Here is a 16,680-nt window from a genome sequence, read left to right on the forward strand (position 1 = left end):
ACATGTTCTACAGATCTACACATCGCCATCGCGGGACCTTGTTTTGTTGCTCATATGCCAAAATGTGATTATATGATGATGCCGTAGCCTGGTGCTGCCTCAGCAAATTTATCAACGGGTCAACTGGGAGCTGCCGGCGAATCTTCTCAGGACAGTGTGTCTCACAGGACGCTGAACGCTTCGACCTTTGACTGGCAGCGAATGACAAATCAAAGGTCGGAGTCTGTGAGCAGAGCCGGGGTTCAAAGCGCATCTCCAGCACGGCACAAGACGGCGCGCCTGGGAGAATGGTAGAAGGCGCTCTGACAGGTAAAGTCATCCGCAGCATTTTCTGTTTGTGCTCAGTTTGATGTCATTCATGAGGCATGCTTTACTGGCCCTTTCTTACACCTCTAACAGCCAGAGAAGGAGAGAGAGCATCGTGTTCCGTGTGTGGATGTTACATAATGTCAGGCTACCTCTGGAAATCACACACCACTTCCCCCCCACAGTGCATCTTTGCACGGTGGCCTGAGAGGTTATCATCAACATGCACTTGTTCCACGGGTAAATGCTCCGTTTGTCTCCACTCTGGATACGAATTAATCTAAAATCACAAACTTGTCCCTGTCCTCGGGGCCTGTATGTGGCTAGATACGCACACGAGCATCATGAATGACATCATTTGAGTTATTTTTGTTCAGGTGTCGATTTTTTTTTCCCGTCACACAACGAGACGTTTGATCTTTCCTGATAATTATTGCTGCTGTTTCTTTAGTCTTGTGGTTGATGACATCACCCGATCAGATTGAATTAACAGCATGAAGGTTGTCACTTCATGTGGATTTTTCTGTCAGATGATGATTTCGGTAACGGCATGACAGGATACCAGTTAAAGGCACACAACACCCTGTACGCAAATCAGTGTTTTATTTCCACAGGACAGGTGTTTTGTTTCTTCTTCTTCTTTTTTTTTTTAAACACAGCCTTGTCAGCATTCGGACATGACTGATTCCTCTTCCTCGATCTTGAATATCAGTATTATCTAAATCGCCGTCTTCATCACCCAGGGCTGGCTCTACAGCGAGAGGACAGCTCCTCTCCTGTTTTGACCAATAGCGATCGTCACATCACCACCAGCGTCACGCACATCACGTGAGCAGCTTAACACAGCTTGGTGTGGTTTCATGTTGTGATCTGAGGCTCTGAGTCACATTTTGCTGTGTTGTGCAGTCAACAGCCTCTGCTGCATTAAGAGCTGACATAGTAGGCGGACACCTCATCAAAGATGCTCTGTAACATGGGATGATGCCTCAGAAGCTCCGCCAGTGGTATGAAAATGTATGCACTTCCTGTCTTCTCAGTGGGCGTGGTCACCTCTAAACCCATCCCCATAGGGCATTTTTAATGTTAGTGCATTACTGATGGATTATTGCTTGTCAGGAGAGTGTGTTGCCCTCCTGATTTGAAAAGTTAAATTTAGGTGTCAGAATGTTGGGAGGAGATGCAGCTTGTGAAACATGGGTCAAATATTTATTGTGGTGACAGAAATGGGTCATAATTTGCTCTGCTCATGTTCAGTTTTCCCATTGGAGTGAACAGAGTCAGGACCAGCTGTTAGCTTCCTAAAGGGGCGGGTCTGTGGTGACACCCATTTGAGACAGATACAGGAAGTGATTTTTTAATGGGCTGTCTGTTTCTTTTTCACTTTAAAGTCCCAGTGAAAGTGAGGTCAGAGTGTTTAGCTTCTTTAATGTGACATATATCCAGTGGTATGAGTGGGTGGGGTTTAGTTATCCAACACATTCCATTGGGCCACTCAGAAGTGGGCGTGACATAGTGAATAAGCCTTAGCTAGTTGCTGAGAGATGTAGCGTGGCGCTACATCACCGTTAACCTTCACCAACCTCATTCACCTGCAGGGTTAAATTGTTAAATCAGACCTTGCTCGACCTTATCCGTTGGATATGTTACCAAAGTTTTTTCCAGCTAAACACACCTTTTACGATAATGCTCTGCTGGCTAACCACACTAGCTAACAGTTAGCTTTTTTATGCAGTGCTGCAGAAGTACTTAAAATTTCACTGTGAAGAAATAGTGTTTTTACAAGGAAGGGTAATATTCATTTTGTACCTAACTAAAAATACAAAACTGTTACATGAAAATATGATTAAAGTACCAAAAATGCCAAATGCTAACAAAAAATGGAACAAGTAACTGAAGTTATCAAATAAATGTTTTGGAGTAAAAAGTGCAATATTCACCTCTGAATTCTAGTGGAGTAGAAAAAAAAAATTAGCTAGCAGAATTTTGAAATACCCAAAGAAAGTCCTTGTACCTCAAAATTGTACTAATGACATTTCAATCTAAGAAGAGTCAAAAAATAATAATTTTTGACACATATTTAGGATGCATAACAAGATCCAGTGAAAGATTAATGTATTGGATTAGAGCCTGGAAAATGTATTTTTAATTTCACTGTGTCTTTAAAGCATAGAACTTCACTACTACATGGATAGATTATTTTCTTTGTAATGCTTCTGTTTATGGTGCATTTAAAAGAACAGGCACACAAGGGGTTTAAGCCTTTCTAATGGTTGAAGGCAGAGAATTAGACTAAGTAAACAGGTAGAGAATCTGTCATGCTCAGCCCTTCACCAGGATAGATGGGATAGTTTTCAGTCCCTAAAGTAGGCCACCTGCCAGCTCACCGATAAAACCAGGGCAGCATGGATGCTGCTGTTTTCTATGAAGACACATGAATCCAGTGTGTATCTGCGTTGTTTCAGTTTTCACCACAGAGAACAGGAATCCTTGGATTACAGGAGCTAAAGTCTCACAGACTTAGCCACAGATTCAAGTCCACTGGGTGTCTTGTCAAGTGAGTCCTACAGCTGATCCAGCAGATTCCTGGATTCTGCTTTAACTGTTATGAGGATAATCATTAATCCTTAATCCTTCATTGAGAATGGTGGTAAAACCAACGGAAATGGTGATATGTCTTTTATGATACAAGGCCACAGTCAGTTTCACGTTACACTGGTGTCATAAAACATTAAAAATGGCACTTTGCATTGCATTTGAAGGCTTCTCAGGAGTTCTTAAAAGGGGGATATAAATGAATGCCTCAAAAGTCATCAGGTGGTCTCTTCTTAGAATTATACAACCTGCAGGTATCAGCTGTCCCTGTTATCACTACAGGTCACACAGCCAAGTGGTGCACTGTGAACATTAACTTTTTATGGTAAGCCAGGTGCCCATATTTATGCAATGGTTGGCCAACACCCATAGAGGTTAGAAATGTGGTTTATATCAGAGGTGTGATATAGGCCTAGATATTGTTTTATATGCTTTTTTATGCAAAGTCTGCAGTGTAGCTCAAGCTGAAAGATATAATTCTTTCAATATCTTCTTTCAGGGCTGCAACTAACAATTATTTTCATTTCTTATAGTCTGATTATTTTCTCAATTAATTGATTAATCTTTAATATGATCATTTTAACTTCCCAGAGCTCAGGTGACAAAGAGCCAAATCTTCACATTTGAGAGGCTGGAATGAATGTCGGCCAATTTTGCTTGAAGAATGACTGAAATGATTAATCGATTCACAAAATAGTTAATGGGCTCAAAAAAAAAAATTAATCAATTAATCGTTTCAGCTCAATTCAAGTGTTTGATTGGACTTGTTGTGTCTTCCTGTGTAAACCTTTGATCATGGCAGAGATTGTGATGTCCTTTCTGCACCTGCTGCCTGTATCCTGAGCAGTCACATTCAGAAGGGGTAAATACTGGTAGACACAGTTAGGAGCAAGACAGGAAGCTCCATTGCTACAATGGAGCGGCAGCGCTCTGCGTCCGGTATGGCGGGGGTTTCGTTCCTCCGTTTTGGACATTCCGTTCCCGCTGGGCTTTGAGCTCCCGTCTGCTCTCCTAAAAGAGTTTCCCAGGCTCATGTCCTCTTTTCAGAACCATGCAGGGTTTCTGTTGCCAGGGGACAAGGCCAAGGGAGGAAGCATGCCATCAGTGGTCAGTGTTTTGTCCTGCATGGAGCCAGGGTCATTACCCCAAAATTGAAGCTAAAATGACAAATTTGGAGCTAAAATTAAAAATCTGTTGGATTGAAATTACAAAGAGCCTATTAACATTTAAAGCTGCTGCTTGAGTAGAGGCTGAGAAAATTCCCCATGATGCAGAGTGAGTTTCCCTTTTCTGACAAAGCATGGTGCTGTTGTCCTGCAATACAAGACACTTCTTATTTGAATCTTTAACTATGACAAGGCCAAGGGTCTGTGCTTATTTTCAGCACAGGACTCAAATAAGGGATTTGCTCTATCATGGGCCCAGACTCTTAATTTGCTTCTTATTTATACCCAACAAAGCAGGTCATAACAAGAGGTTCTTTAAATTAACTCAAGATTTCTTATATCTTTCTACTCCCTGAGGTCATACTTTAATAGATGACGCTGCAAATTTTACTTCATAGAACACTTAATGCCATTATCAGCTGTGCCTGTTCACCGTGCACAGTCATGGTTACAACAGACTCCATCCATTCTACATCTATGGTGCATCTGTCCTGCATTTAAGTGAATCGGTTACACTGGTCAATTGGCAACCTGATTATTGATAAATTATTTGGGTCACTTTTGAAGCTAAAATGTCAAACATTTTCTGGTACCAGTGAGTAATTTCTGCTTTTTTGTCTTATATTATTGCACATTTAATATCTTCTTTGATTGATGATTTGATTTTCATTGCACAAAATGAGCAATGTTAAGACTTTAACTCTGCAACATTGATTCTTCACAATTTTCTGACATTTTAGAGACATTATGATTAACTAAACAAGAAAATAATCAGCAGATCAATTGATTATGAAAATCTTTGTGTAGCTTACTTAATTCTGCAAATATTGTATTTAACCCAGCAAATATTTAGTGGAAACAACTGTGCAGGATGAAACACTTGCCTTCCACCTCTTTCATAGGACAATCAGAATCAGCTGGACACCCACAGACATTTTGAAAAGAGCCTTGAAAGGGGAAATCCACACAGACAATAAAACTGGGATCCCAGCCTTTTTACATGGGGGCATGTGAGTAAATTTAATGACATCACTTAAGGTGGCTTCAAATTTAAAGCAGAAAAATACTCTTTCAGAAGTCAAATTCCTACATGGAGAATTTTACAGTATCTGCATCAAAATAAACTTCATGTACCAAAAGCCAAAGTACTCATTATGTAGTGATGCATCAATATGTTCATCACTTTAATGTTTAATGGTAAAGGTGGGGATAGTTTTAATTACTTTTATAATGCTGGATAGTTTACCTTTAATTTCTTAATTTATTGTTAGCTTCATGTGTTATATTAATAATCTAAATCTGCAAAGTACGTTATGCAGCTGTGAGGTAAATGTAGTGGAGTAAAAAGCACAATATTTGCATTCAAAATGGAGTGGAGTAGAAGTATAAAGTAGCATGAAATGGAAATACTCAAGTAATGTACAAATACTTCAAGACTGTACCCGAGTAAAAATAAGTGACATCCCACCAGTGATTGTCGTATGCCAGTGGCGCTCAATGGTGAGTTCACTGACATTTTTTTTTAACTTTGTTATATTCCAATCTATTTTTACATGACCTTATTTTTGTAGTTTTTACCCGAAATTGTTGTGTACTGGTGAGCTTGAGGAAAAATAGGCCTCTAGGCGTATTCACAATTAGAGTGTGTGAATAATAGATGCAGCAATAACATTAGAGGATTGTGTGTTGGGGTGGATTTCCCTCTTACTCAGTCGGGGACTACAGCAGCAGCAGCAGCAGCAGCGTCGTAGTAAAATGCGGTGCTGCTGAGAAAAGAGGAGGCGATAGACAGACAGAGAGAGCAGAGAGAGAGAGGAGGGGAAAGGGGGGGAGAGAGAGAGAGAGAGAGAGAGAGAGAGAGAGAGAGAGAGAGAGAGAGAGAGAGACCTCCCGGCAGAATATTCCTTTCACCAGAAAACAGAGGAGACCGCTCGTCCTCTCCTCCGCGGACATGTGGTGCACCCAGCAGCAGTAAGCTAGTGGCAGCACAGGCGGCAGCGGCGGTGGCGGCGGCGACGGCGCGGCGTAGCCTGCTACGTCTTTGGGGCTTCTTTTGTCTTTAATTTCTTCGTTTCGTGTGCGTGTGTGTCCTTCGGTAATGAGCTTGCTGGGGGCATACAAGAAAAAGACCAGTTACGATGGCTATGAATCTTTGCAGTTGGTCGATAGCGGCGGAGATAGCTTCAGTGTCGGCAGAGGGAGCAGCAGCGGCGGCAGCACACTCGCAGGCTCCATAGCGGCCACCCTTGGACCGAAGGCAGGCCCGCTGAGAGAGGAGGACTGCAGCACCATGGACAGCTCAGGTAAGAGTCCTCACCGCCTTCCGCAACCGGGATGGCGATTGTACGCTGACCTGGAGAGTGTTTGAGTAAGACGGGATGACTTTAGACAGTATTAAGGTAGCCTGTAACACAATGGCTAACAATAGTGAAAGTATGCAGTGTGGCTGTGCACCTCCTGGAGTCCCCTCCTGGGCTCAGAGTGGCTCCCAGACCCCACCTAAATGCTATATTGGGCTACTGTATGCAGGACAGATGAAGACGTGTCCTAGTGCCGTTGGTTTTGTGTTAAATCGTTTGCATTAGGTGCTGCCCAGTCCTGCACATGTTCCTGTAGGGAAGGTACTGATAGAGCTCAGACTGGATTAAAAGGTAATGGTACGCTTTAGATGTGCAAAGTATCAAAAAGTGTGCAAAGACTGCCATAGTATTTTCAGCACACTACATACGTTTATTAGCACACAATACTCATCTCTAGTGTCCATAATACATTTAAAACCTATGAAAGATGGAAGCGTATGTATAAAAACTCATTTCAGCCAATTTTCAGAGATATCTACCACAATAACCACATTTTATAGTTGATTTACTTTTCCATGTGGGCTTTAAATGTGAAACTGTATAGTCAGAAGAATACGTCTTACTTCAGTTTCGGGCAGCAGAAGCACAAAATTCTTTCAGTTTCAAAGTTTAGTCATCTGGCCAGCTGTGAATGATGGATTGTAAGGCTCATGGATCCAATTAAAAACAAAAAAACATGGTCCTCATGATGATAGAGGCACATGCTATAATCCATCTGTTTCTCATTAATCTGGTGATAAATCCTCTACGTGCTTTATTGAATCGAGCCATAAGTCATTTGCTCCGACGCTTTATGCTCACTGAGATCAATTGTGTCCTCTGTCACAGAACCTCTTGAGAAGAGTAAAGTTTTATGGTGACAGTTTATGTTACTACTGCTGCGGAGACCATTTCTGCTGCTGCTACAAGTATCATACTACTGCAGTAACTGTAACTGCTATTACTACTGAGTTAGTCTTTATTTATATATCATGCCAAACATTTGGCCTGTGCTACATGAGATTACACGTCACAAATACACATCAAGCGTTAAAGTCATTATCACCATGTACAACATGTAAGTCTATAGAGATTCAAATAACATCTTTATGTGATTCTTCTTTCTAGGAAATTGTACATTGAATAGTGATAGAGAGAGAAAATAAATGGCACAAGTCTTAAGTTTATCCTTATAAACAGCTTTTTTTTCTCATCTCCAGGAAACAGCTGACTCAGTGTTTGTGTATCATCCATGTTTACAAAATCAGTTTCATTTTTTTCTCTCAAAGCATTGTGCGGATTCCAGGCAAACGGACAATAGTCCAATACAATCAGCACTACAACTATTGCTGCTAATATTACAACATAAACCAGTGATTGTTTGCTTTAATAAGTGAAAGTTAATGGGGAAGTCTGTTACTGTGGGTGTTTAAAGTCAAGTTTAAAGTCTGTGGGACCTGCCCTGTCTTCACCTCACTGCAGGGCTCTGTGGAGTCAGCCAGCCTCCAGGGATGAACACTTGTGTGAAACTAAAGAAGCTGGATGAGGAGGGTGGAGGGGTCAGTGAGGAAAGGGGATTGGGATTGTTGCTGGGGAGGCTGGGTGGGGGGGCTGGGGGGATGGGCTCCAGTGTCAGATGTCTGTCTGGCCTGCCAGGCCTTATGGATGGTCTCTTTTATGTGTGTGTGTGTGTGTGTGTGTGTGTGTGTGTGTGTGTGCGTATGTGCTTGTCCCTGCCTGTGTGTGTCTGTGTGTCCGTCTGTCTCATTCAGCCTGATAGTGAGGGCTAAAGGTTGGCACTCTAGATGGAGGGAGACACATTCAAACAAACCATTGATCTTCCTGCCAATGCCAGCAGCTCTGGGCTCTGTAGGTGCCCCGCTCTGTCTTTCTGTGAGCGGCTGGGCTCTCTGCTGCTGTATTCACCTGATGGAGCCCATATTAGAGCCTCCTCTGGTGTCTGTATCAGCGAGGTTTGTCACTGTAGCTGGCGCACCAGTCTGCACACTCCCACATCCATCTGGCCACAGACACAGAGGCACACAGACCAGCTAGCACCGCTAGATAGGCAAGATTCACACAGATATGCCGAGAAATAGAAGTGATATAAAGCATATGATGTACAGGAGGACATAGATTTAGGGAGCAAAGGTGTGGTTCATTCACACTGCAGACATAACTGATTTATACAGCACCATTTATAAAAACAGCCTTGGCATTAAAAAGTAAATAAACAAACACCTGATTTAATCTCTGATATTGTTTAGAGATGATCAGATAGAAGCCAGTTACTCAAGTTCAAACCCATTGCTTTGGCAGTGGAACTGAAGGAAACATTGATGATGGCGTATGACCTCATTTTTACATTCATAGCCTAATGCTAACAAGTTAGCAGCTAACTACTTTATATGTCTAGTTTATATTTGTCTCCAAACAGTTAAGTCTAATCCTGTATAGAGCAGCAGTTCTCACAGCTAACAGTTACAGATAGCTGTTAGCTGTGTCTGCTTGTTCAAAGAGGATTCATGGTCTCTTACAGAGCTGTGTTATGAAAACACAGTTTTAAAGAAGAGGCTGAAGATAAGTGATAAAAGTAATTAGATATGGCTTCATTCAACATGATCAGGTGTCTCCTCTGCCAGTGGCTTTATTTGGATTTTGATTGATAGCAGTAAAACCAGTCTGACTCTCAAAGTGATGGACTCTGTTTGCTATGCAGCGACTCACATACCCTGACTGCAGCGCTGTGGCGCCCTGGTGGCCTGTTGGGGTTAAGGCACTCACCACGAACCACAATATGACTGGTTCAAGTCCGTCTGGGAGCCTTTATTGCATGTTGTTTTCCATTTCTCTCCTCCCTCATTCCCTGTCATGCTGCTGCTGTCACTTTGTCAACACAAATTAATCAGACCTGTCACATCTGATGGCGAGAACTAAAAAAGAGGCAATACCTGTTTACACATAGACTCATTTATGCGCTTGTTTGGATGCTACAGAACTACGCTCAGGCACAGAGTTAGTTAAAAATTTCAGAGCTTTTATACAAAATTTTGTTTCACTACTCAGCTGTCAGCGTGCACCTGCAGATTACAGCTTTTTACTGAGGTACTATGCTTTTAGCTGCCTGTAAGAGCTTCCTTGCCATTCAGAGCAGTGTCATTCTCCCCTGGTGAAGCTGAATAGTAGATGATTAATCATACACTTCTTGACTCATCAGCAGCATCTATAATTAAGCAGATTAGAGTCCGGGTTTACGCCACAGTCATTCAGGACCAGGACACGACGAGGCCCAGCATGGTGTAGTAACACTGAGACGGAGTGCAGCGCAGTGTGTTTGCTTGTCAAGCTTCATTGTTGTGTGTATGCGTCCATCTGTGTCATTCACACCAGCCAGATATTGAAGGAGAACGGTTTGGGGCTGTGGGAGGAGGGAGACATATTCAGACAGCCCACTGATCCCTGTGGACATAACTAGAACTGTCTTTCTCTTTTCTTCAGTCATCTCTCTCTCCCTCCCTCTCTCCGCTTCTATTGGTTGACTCTGAGAAAGTGATGGGGGGGCGGTTGGGGAGGGAGGAGGGCTGAGCTACTGGCCTGGTCCTGTTTTCATGGAACAGCTCTCCCTGTAGGCTAGTGAGATGTCTTCCAAGCACATTTTTTCCTTAATCATGACATATGTTTCCTTACCTGTGCAAGCCTCTAAACATGATTGGCAGATCTCATATAGCTTGTGAGTTCAAGGTGGAGCAGGATCCAGGTTTTGCCCATACATCCTGTCAGATTCACTGGCTGGGAAATTTGTTTAGTTGGAGGTTAAGAATGAAACAAGATATAAGATGTGAACTTGTGAGCTTTAGAGCTTCAGAAGTGCTGGTAAGTGGATTTTGGGCGTCTGTGGCTCAGGAGGTAGAGCAGTCATCTGCCAGTTGGGAGGTCGGTGGTGCGATCCCTGACCTCGGCAGTCCACATGCCGAAGTATCCTTGGGCAAGATACTGAACCCCAAAACTGACCCAGATGCTGCGCCATCGGTGTGTGAATTCATTTGTACGTCGCTTTGGATAAAAGCGTCTGCCGAATGACTAATTGTAGTTCTAATTGATTTTGTTACTTTTGGACAGAGCCAGGCTACCTATTTCAGCCAGCGGCTGGTTAGCTTAGCTTAGCAAAGAGACAGCAGGAAATAGGTATTTCTAAAGCTCTAAAGATCAAGAGTTCACATGCTTTATCTTGTTTGTTTAATCCATACAAAAATTAAGTCTGAAGGTAGATTTTGTTGCCTTTGGACTGAGGCCGGTTAGCTGTTCTTCCCTTTTTGCAGCCTGTTTGCTAAGCTAACCAGCTGTTGGCTGTAGCTTCATATTAGCGCACAGACATGAGAGTGATATTGATCTTCTAATCTAACCTCTGGCAAGAAAGAAAAAAAAAAACACATTTCAGCTTGTAGCACTATTCCTTTAGATGAAGGTTAATTGGTAATTGTATGATGTTAGCCCAGGATACAAGCAACAAATTAAATGATTTCGAAGTTAATTCAGTCAGCAGCAGAGTTAACGGGGTTATTCTCTGTATATTAGGCCACTCAGCCTTTGCTGCACGTTATCCTGCCTTTCTTTTTCTGTGTGTTGCTGTACAGATGAGTAAAGATGAAATGGCATACGCTCACACAAAACCTTCACCACAAAAAGCTGAGGACAGTACATCAGGATGTAAAAAAAAAAAACAGGCCTGCTGTCAGATAAAAGCTTGCAAGGTTGAAAGGCACAGATGTGATAATGTCAGTAGTGCGGTACTTGACTTTAATTCTTTTTCAGTCCTTTTATGTTGGGTTTCAATGCTCGTGCTTTCATGTGAGAATCCTATAACTATAATAGTAATAATAGTTTTAGTGGTTTCCAGATATTCATGTCAGCTGAAGAGATTTAATGACCTTGGGCGGATGAAGACGGGGAGACATCACGGTGGTTGAGCTGATTATGAACATGATTTGACGACTGATCGGACCTGACTGATCAGTGCTGATCATCAGCTGATAGAATCATATAATTTTATTTTAAGTAAAAATCCCCTCCAAAATAAAAGCACAGGATTTTTTTTGTAACATTTTTTTTTGCCCATGGAAAGGCCCACGATCCACTGAAAACGGGTCAGCGACCCACCAATTGAGAATCAGTGATCTAGTGCATTTACTCAGCTGAAGCTTTATGGTCCTTCCTGACTGTGAGAGACTAAAACATCTGTCCAGTCTTTGCAGGTTTCAACTAGTCTTCAGGTTTACCCCAAGCTCAAAGTTTTTTAATTACTCGATTTACCAATACACTTTTATTAAGTCTTTCAAACTCTATATCCCAACTTTTTTTTAATGCAGCAAGTGCCCGTTCAGTTAAAATAAAAGTTAAAAGTTATAGTTAAAATCTGCAATTCGGTTCATTAAACAGATACAACATCTGTTTTGATTGCCGTGTGTAAAGTTCTGTTCGAGTTTTTGGAAATTTCTGTGGATGATATGCTGTATGAGTTCAACAAGCAGGAGCTTTATTCTTTACCAGAAATAAATCCCTGTCACACATTTCAAGCCTCTGCAGTCGGAGATGAAAAGTCTAAATCTGGAATTTGGTGAAGAATTGCGTGTGGTGGGGGGTGGGGGGGGGGCGGGACAGGATGGAGTCAGTAAACCAGACAAGAGGGAAAGCGGGATCAAAAGTAGACAAGTAATGTTGGTGAAGGAGTAAGGAGGGAGAAAATATAAAGCAGCTACTGTTTGTGATTAATCAGGAAACTGTCTCAGCAGCCGGCATTTCTCTCGAGACAGATATCCTCAGAGACAGTCTTTGAAATGTGAGTTTGTGCGTAAGTGTGAAAGTCTGCTGTTAAAATCAATGAAAAGTGTGCGCCTTCATTCCACCAGCAATGTTGTCTAGCTCTAGTTATTGATCCAGCTGATCACATTAGCGCTGTATGTGAGGGGATACCATGGACATGAACCAGAGACCAGAACCCAGCCTGCACTGGCCTGACCTGGACACACTATAACTTGAATTGAAAAAACTATTACTCTACTCTGGAGGGGGTCATGATATAATACTAATACCTCTTGGTGGAATAAGGCACAGCGACCCACCAGCATAAAGGAAGAATGGCCTCTAACAGACTATTAGCTATTCTTCTTCTGTAATGTTTTCAGTGGAAATACATCACAGAAATTGCAGCCAACTACCAGCTAATGACACGATACTGTGTCATCGCAATGAACCATCTGCCTCACATTGATTTCATACTCTCAGTATTGGCTGGATGAACATGGCTGATACACTCAGACCTCCCAGCTGAAGTTGATATTTCAACCAGGACAAGGTCACAATGTCACCACAATGAAGAAGCCGCCTCTTGGATAATTTGGGATTTTGAGAAGGTCCATTTGAACAAGGTTTAATTTAATTCCTTCCATTACTGATCGTAAGCTTCATTCAAAGTTGTACATTAGCTAGGAAGCCGACACACACAGCCGTGCAGAGTACGCCACAGAGATACTGTGGTCAGACTGGGCTGCTTGTGTTTCTGTAATATACTTAAAGCATGATACAGAACATGTATGATACATCTGCTGCTATCAGCAGCTAAGATGAGACGCTGAACTATAAATCAAAAGGTGTAAGTCCCATCCATTGGTCAGAAATCCAGATTTAGCCTTCCAGGCTAATGCGACACATAGTGCACTCCCTGTGTCTCTTTATATTCTACCGTTTAGCATTAAATACCCTGCTTTCACACAAACTGCCACAGGCCAAAGAAAATGTAATTATGTTGGAAAATAGCTACATCCTGTCTTAGCAAACAGCTGTCTATAACTAAATGGTCCAGTCCCAACTGGAAACTTGCTCCTTTTTCGAGACCTGCTGTTGTCAGGCAGTAGGACATTACACTCAAGGCCCTGACTGTGAGAAGCACGGCTTCAGAGAACCGCTCTATCCATGTCACATGATAAGCTAGAGCACAGCATGATTGATTGATGGTTGGTATGTGGGTTGTTTCCTGTGGACAAGAGAACAAGAAGTTCTTGATGCACCCAGGTGCACCAGCTGGAAATGCTGAAAATGTCTTTTGTCTGCAAATTTGTCAGCACTGCCAGCTTACATCTCAAGTCATGTTGCTGTGTGTGGATATATGAAGGGAAGAGATGGAGAAAGAGGGAGAGAGGAGGGAGAGGCACTCTTAGATCACCAGAGGCACGCTGACTAAGATATGACACACACACACACAGACACACACACAGACACACACACACACACACTAAACCTAACCTAACCCTATCCCCAGTCTTCACCCTAAAATTTAATGATTTATATTATGGGGACCTGCATTTTGTCCCCACAAGTATGGCGAGTCCCCACAACTGTGACTGTGTAAACAGATTTATAGCCCCACAACGTGAGTAATACATGGGCACACACACACACACACACTCACAGCAATACACAGCTCCAGATGGTATGCATTTCATTGTGTGTCTTGTCTCTTGCGTCCTTGTCCATCATTCCTTTACACCTACACACGTGTTTACTTGGTGTGTTGTGCAGTGAGTCATCTGTTCATCACTGAAGTCAAATAAAAACCTCTAAATTAGTTAAAAATTGACCATCATGTTTATTCAGTGGACATCATATGAATATAGAAATCTATCATCTGCAGCAGCAATGGTTTTTCTGTTGACAAAGTAGGTAAGATAGGATGATTGTGTGAATGTACATGGAAGTGTGCCTCTCTGTTGGCTTCGTCAGTATATGCACTGTGTTTGTGCCCCTCTGGATTCTGATTGGTTTAAGGTCCTCTGTCCCCAGATATGGATGCCAATTATGGCGGAGGACTGTTGGACATGGTGAAGGGAGGAGCCGGGAAGTTCTTCAGCAACTTCAAGGACAACTTGAAGGACACGCTGAAAGACACGTCCACTAAGGTCATGCATCAGGTTGCCACGTAAGTTCCCTCTGCACACATACGCATGATGTACTGTAATACTGTAGTACAGCACCCAACTGTGTTTTTGTTGCACTGCAGCTACAGTATCGACTGCTGCTATATTCAAATGCTGCCAATCTTCTTATTGTATGATTGCTCCTGCTTTGAATGACAGAGGTTTGGAGATATTTTTGGATGATATGGGATGACAAAGCCCTGCTTGTGGCCTGGCACTTTGTATGTTACAGAAGTGAGTTCCTACATTCAAATCCAATATTTCCAAAAACTGTGCCAGGTTTTTCAGTAGCATTGGTTCAAACTCTAGACGGACTCTGCTCTTCTGTGCTGTATAAGTTGTACACTTTGTGCACCGGACAGGAGCCTTACCTATATTTGCTGTTGTGATAAGAGAAAATGAGACATAGTATGTGGAAATGTGTGATTTTAAACAAACATTTCATTCAGGTAGACTGTAAACAAAAATGCCTCTGACGATTCAACCTGCTGCTTTGTAACTGAGGGCTCTAATCTAGAGATAACTGCATGCTGAAGAGGTGAAAGCTGTGATCACATGGCTTTAAGCTTCAAACACATATCATCAACCTACCTTGCATCCTCTTGTGTTTTCTTCTTCCTGCCTCTTCATCCCTATCGCCTTTTTCCTTCAGATGAATAAAATCTGGTCACGATCTCCGTCCTCTCACCCTTTCCTCTTCAACAGCGTGAGAGGACAAAGGACACAGGTTGACACTCATTGCCTGCTGATGGTGCAAATTGCTGCATTTGTATTTCTAAACTGTTGCTGCTATCGCCTGCAATTTGCTTGCCTGTATGGCACAGGTTGGAAAGGATGTGTAGGTCCAGAAGTGCAGATCTGAAAGCTTCGGTTCTGCAAATGGATGATATCGTTTGGGCCTGGTTTCACCTTCTTCATATCAAAGATACTATTGTGGATGAGAATTGATGATTGTGGCCTGTCTCCCGTCAAGTGTTGTCAAATCTTTGGTTGTCAGTTGGATAGGGTGGTCTTAGATTGCACTGTGAGACTTGTACACTGACAGCTAATTTGGAGCCTTGGTGACCAGGGACAGCCTGCGTCAACAACCTAACAGTGTCAGAAATTGAAGACCAATATCCCACAATGTGACAGCTGCTACAGCCCACATTCCCAGAGCAAACAATGAGAATGTATCATGAAATGACCAGAATCCACTGGTGAGCTAGTGCAATGCTACCGTTGAGAGACATATTTGCCCTGAAGTCCACACCACAAAGCAGGAGAGAAGTACTGATGGATGAGCTAATGACATGATGTCGCTGCTAGCATCTGTTTTTTCTACTTACACTGTAGATTGATTGAATAATTATGATTATGCTGAGCAATGAATGCTTGTCAGAAACTTTGCTCAAATATTAAAATAGCTGGATTTGGGATATGTTCATCTAACTAGTGTATTATCGGTTAAAAGTTGTTTCAGCTGTTGATTACAATGTGAAGTGAGTCTCCGACAGCTTTCCAAGTGAAACAGAGCAGTGTGGGTGGAGGGAGGAAAGAGGGAGGCAGCAGAGTCTGGCACGGCTCGGCCGGCCCAGTGTGTTTGTGCTCAGGCATCTGCACAGGGCAGCACAAAGGGGCCTCTGTATTGTCAGAAACACACAGCTCCTCTCTCACTATTGACTCAGCAAGTTTGATGGTGATTATTCCTCCCTTGTGTCTCCCCTCCTCTGCTGCTCACATCTTGGCAAGCTCCCACTCCTCCTGTCCTGTCGTTCCCTCGAGTTTTCGGCCGCCACTCCCCCCTCCTCTCGGCTCCACCTTCCTGTCCTCTCCCGTCCTCTCCTCTTCTCACCGCGCCGTCTATCGCTCCTCTCCCGGCTGAATTATTCATGGGAGTTCATTGTGCCAAATGGCCAGTGCGCTGCTGATACAGAAGGATTCATTTCATCAGGGCCCTGCGTGTGCTGCTGTGTGTTTGTGCCTTCTGTATATGCATGTATGAGTGGGTGTTTGGGATAATGGGGCAGTGGGAGGCAGGCTACCGTGGCAACCGGCAGAAAGCCTCAGAAAGGAAAGGTAGATGGAGGTACGCTGACGTGCCAGTTTAGCAGCGTACACTTGTCAGCATCAGCTATCCTGCTGCAGTCTGCCACACTGACAAGCTCATTCTGCTGTTGGATGTGTAGCATTGAATAGATTCATTTAGAAATAGGAGAACAGAATAGATGGCTGTGACAACACGAGTGATTTCCCAAGGTTGAGAGTGTACTTTATGGTTTATTGCCCTCATGAATAAATAAAGACCTTGTGAACTGAGCTATACAA

At 42.8% G+C, this 16,680-nt stretch overlaps 1 protein-coding gene across 7 annotated transcripts in view; it reads left to right on the forward strand.

The window, feature by feature from the left end:
• Positions 1–16,680, forward strand: part of dnajc6 (DnaJ (Hsp40) homolog, subfamily C, member 6) — a 40,842-nt gene continuing 24,162 nt past the window's right edge. For 2 of the 7 annotated variants that reach the window (XM_076724230.1, XM_076724232.1), the window contains exons 1-3: positions 53–309; positions 6,223–6,367; positions 14,240–14,375. In XM_076724230.1, the coding sequence (XP_076580345.1) occupies positions 6,355–6,367; positions 14,240–14,375 (149 nt within the window). In that variant the 5' untranslated portion in view covers positions 53–309; positions 6,223–6,354. Of the gene's footprint in view, positions 310–5,983; positions 6,368–14,239; positions 14,376–16,680 lie in introns of those variants that run through there. The other 5 variants (XM_076724226.1, XM_076724227.1, XM_076724231.1 and 2 more) reach the window with 4 other exon arrangements.

Source organism: Chaetodon auriga, chromosome 3 (genome assembly GCF_051107435.1).
Source record: "Chaetodon auriga isolate fChaAug3 chromosome 3, fChaAug3.hap1, whole genome shotgun sequence".
NCBI lineage: Eukaryota > Metazoa > Chordata > Actinopteri > Chaetodontiformes > Chaetodontidae > Chaetodon > Chaetodon auriga.